This window comes from Castanea sativa, chromosome 3 (genome assembly GCF_040712315.1).
Source record: "Castanea sativa cultivar Marrone di Chiusa Pesio chromosome 3, ASM4071231v1".
Classification (NCBI taxonomy): domain Eukaryota; kingdom Viridiplantae; phylum Streptophyta; class Magnoliopsida; order Fagales; family Fagaceae; genus Castanea; species Castanea sativa.
In genome coordinates, this window is record NC_134015.1 from 45,594,037 (window position 1) to 45,595,179 (window position 1,143).

The 1,143-nt window shown below is 47.2% G+C and overlaps 1 protein-coding gene across 1 annotated transcript; it reads left to right on the top strand.

The window, feature by feature from the left end:
- Positions 1–528, top strand: LOC142629036 (uncharacterized). The gene has a single exon (XM_075803035.1). It carries the CDS (start codon positions 1–3, stop codon positions 526–528), a length of 528 nt encoding a protein of 175 aa, XP_075659150.1.
- Positions 529–1,143: the final 615 nt, after the last annotated feature.

The following is a 1,143-nucleotide window of genomic DNA, read 5'->3' on the forward strand; positions in this document are numbered from 1 at the left end:
ATGGATGCAATGAGCCAAGCATTACACCAAGCTGCCCGGTCACCATTCTCGAGAGATATTGAAAATGCACCAATGCCAAGCAGATTCACACGGCTGCCGTTCAATTCCTACGATGGAAAGACGGACCCGGTGGAACATGTAAGCCATTACATTCAAATGATGTCTTTGCACGCTCAAAATGATGTGCTGATGTGTAAAGTGTTTCCTTCGAGCCTCGGCCCCACCGCTTTGAGATGGTTCAATAGGTTAAAGAAAGGCTCGATTCACAGTTTTTCCGAGTTGATCCAGGAGTTTTGTGTACGGTTCATGACCTGTAGCCGAGTTCCGCAGCCCGTGGATGTGTTGCTATTAATGAAAATGGGGGCTAGGGAGACCCTCCACAACTATGCTAACCGGTACTGGGAACTGTACAACGAGATAGGTGGAGGTAATGAAAAAATCATGGTGAGTACTTTTCGAATAGGGTTGCCTGAGGATTCCGGACTGCGGAAGTCATTGACGAGGAGGCCTCCCGAGGACATGAGGTAGTAGATGAGGCATATCGAGGAATATAAATGGTTGGAAGATGATCAACTACAAAGCAAGGGCAAGGCCCCGGTCATAAATCATCCGTGGCATATCGGCTTCCAATCCAAACCCCGCAAGGATTTGAGGATTCAAGAACCAGAGCCGCAGATGGGAGAGGTGAATGTAGCCTTCAAGGAACCGGTGCACAAGATTGTGGATCGAATCAAGAACGAGCCATATTTTAGGTGGCCGAACAAGATGGAAGGAGACTTGTCTAGGAGAAATCAGAACTTGTATTGTACTTACCATAAAGACAAAGGGCATACTACCAAGCAGTGTAGGGTGTTAAAAGATCATTTAGAGCAGTTAGTGAAAGCGGGGCATCTAAAAGAGTTTATGGTGGACCCAAGAAATTAAGAAGTCGGGTAGGTTGCTTAATCGCGCAAAAATCCTCTCCCACCCCCTTTAAGGGTGATAAAAGTCATCCACGTAGCTCTAAGAGGCACTCAGGCGACTAGGAGAAAGGGATATTGGCTGTGGTACCGACGAAAAGTTGCATGAGCGAGCAACCCTCCGAGAAGAAGTTGAAGTACACTCAGCAGCCCATTGCTTTTGATGACGACGATATGGAAGGCA

Coding starts and splice junctions, on each gene's coding strand:
- LOC142629036 (XM_075803035.1), top strand. CDS start 1: ATGGATGCAATGAGCCAAGCATTACACCAAGCTGCCCGGTCACCATTC.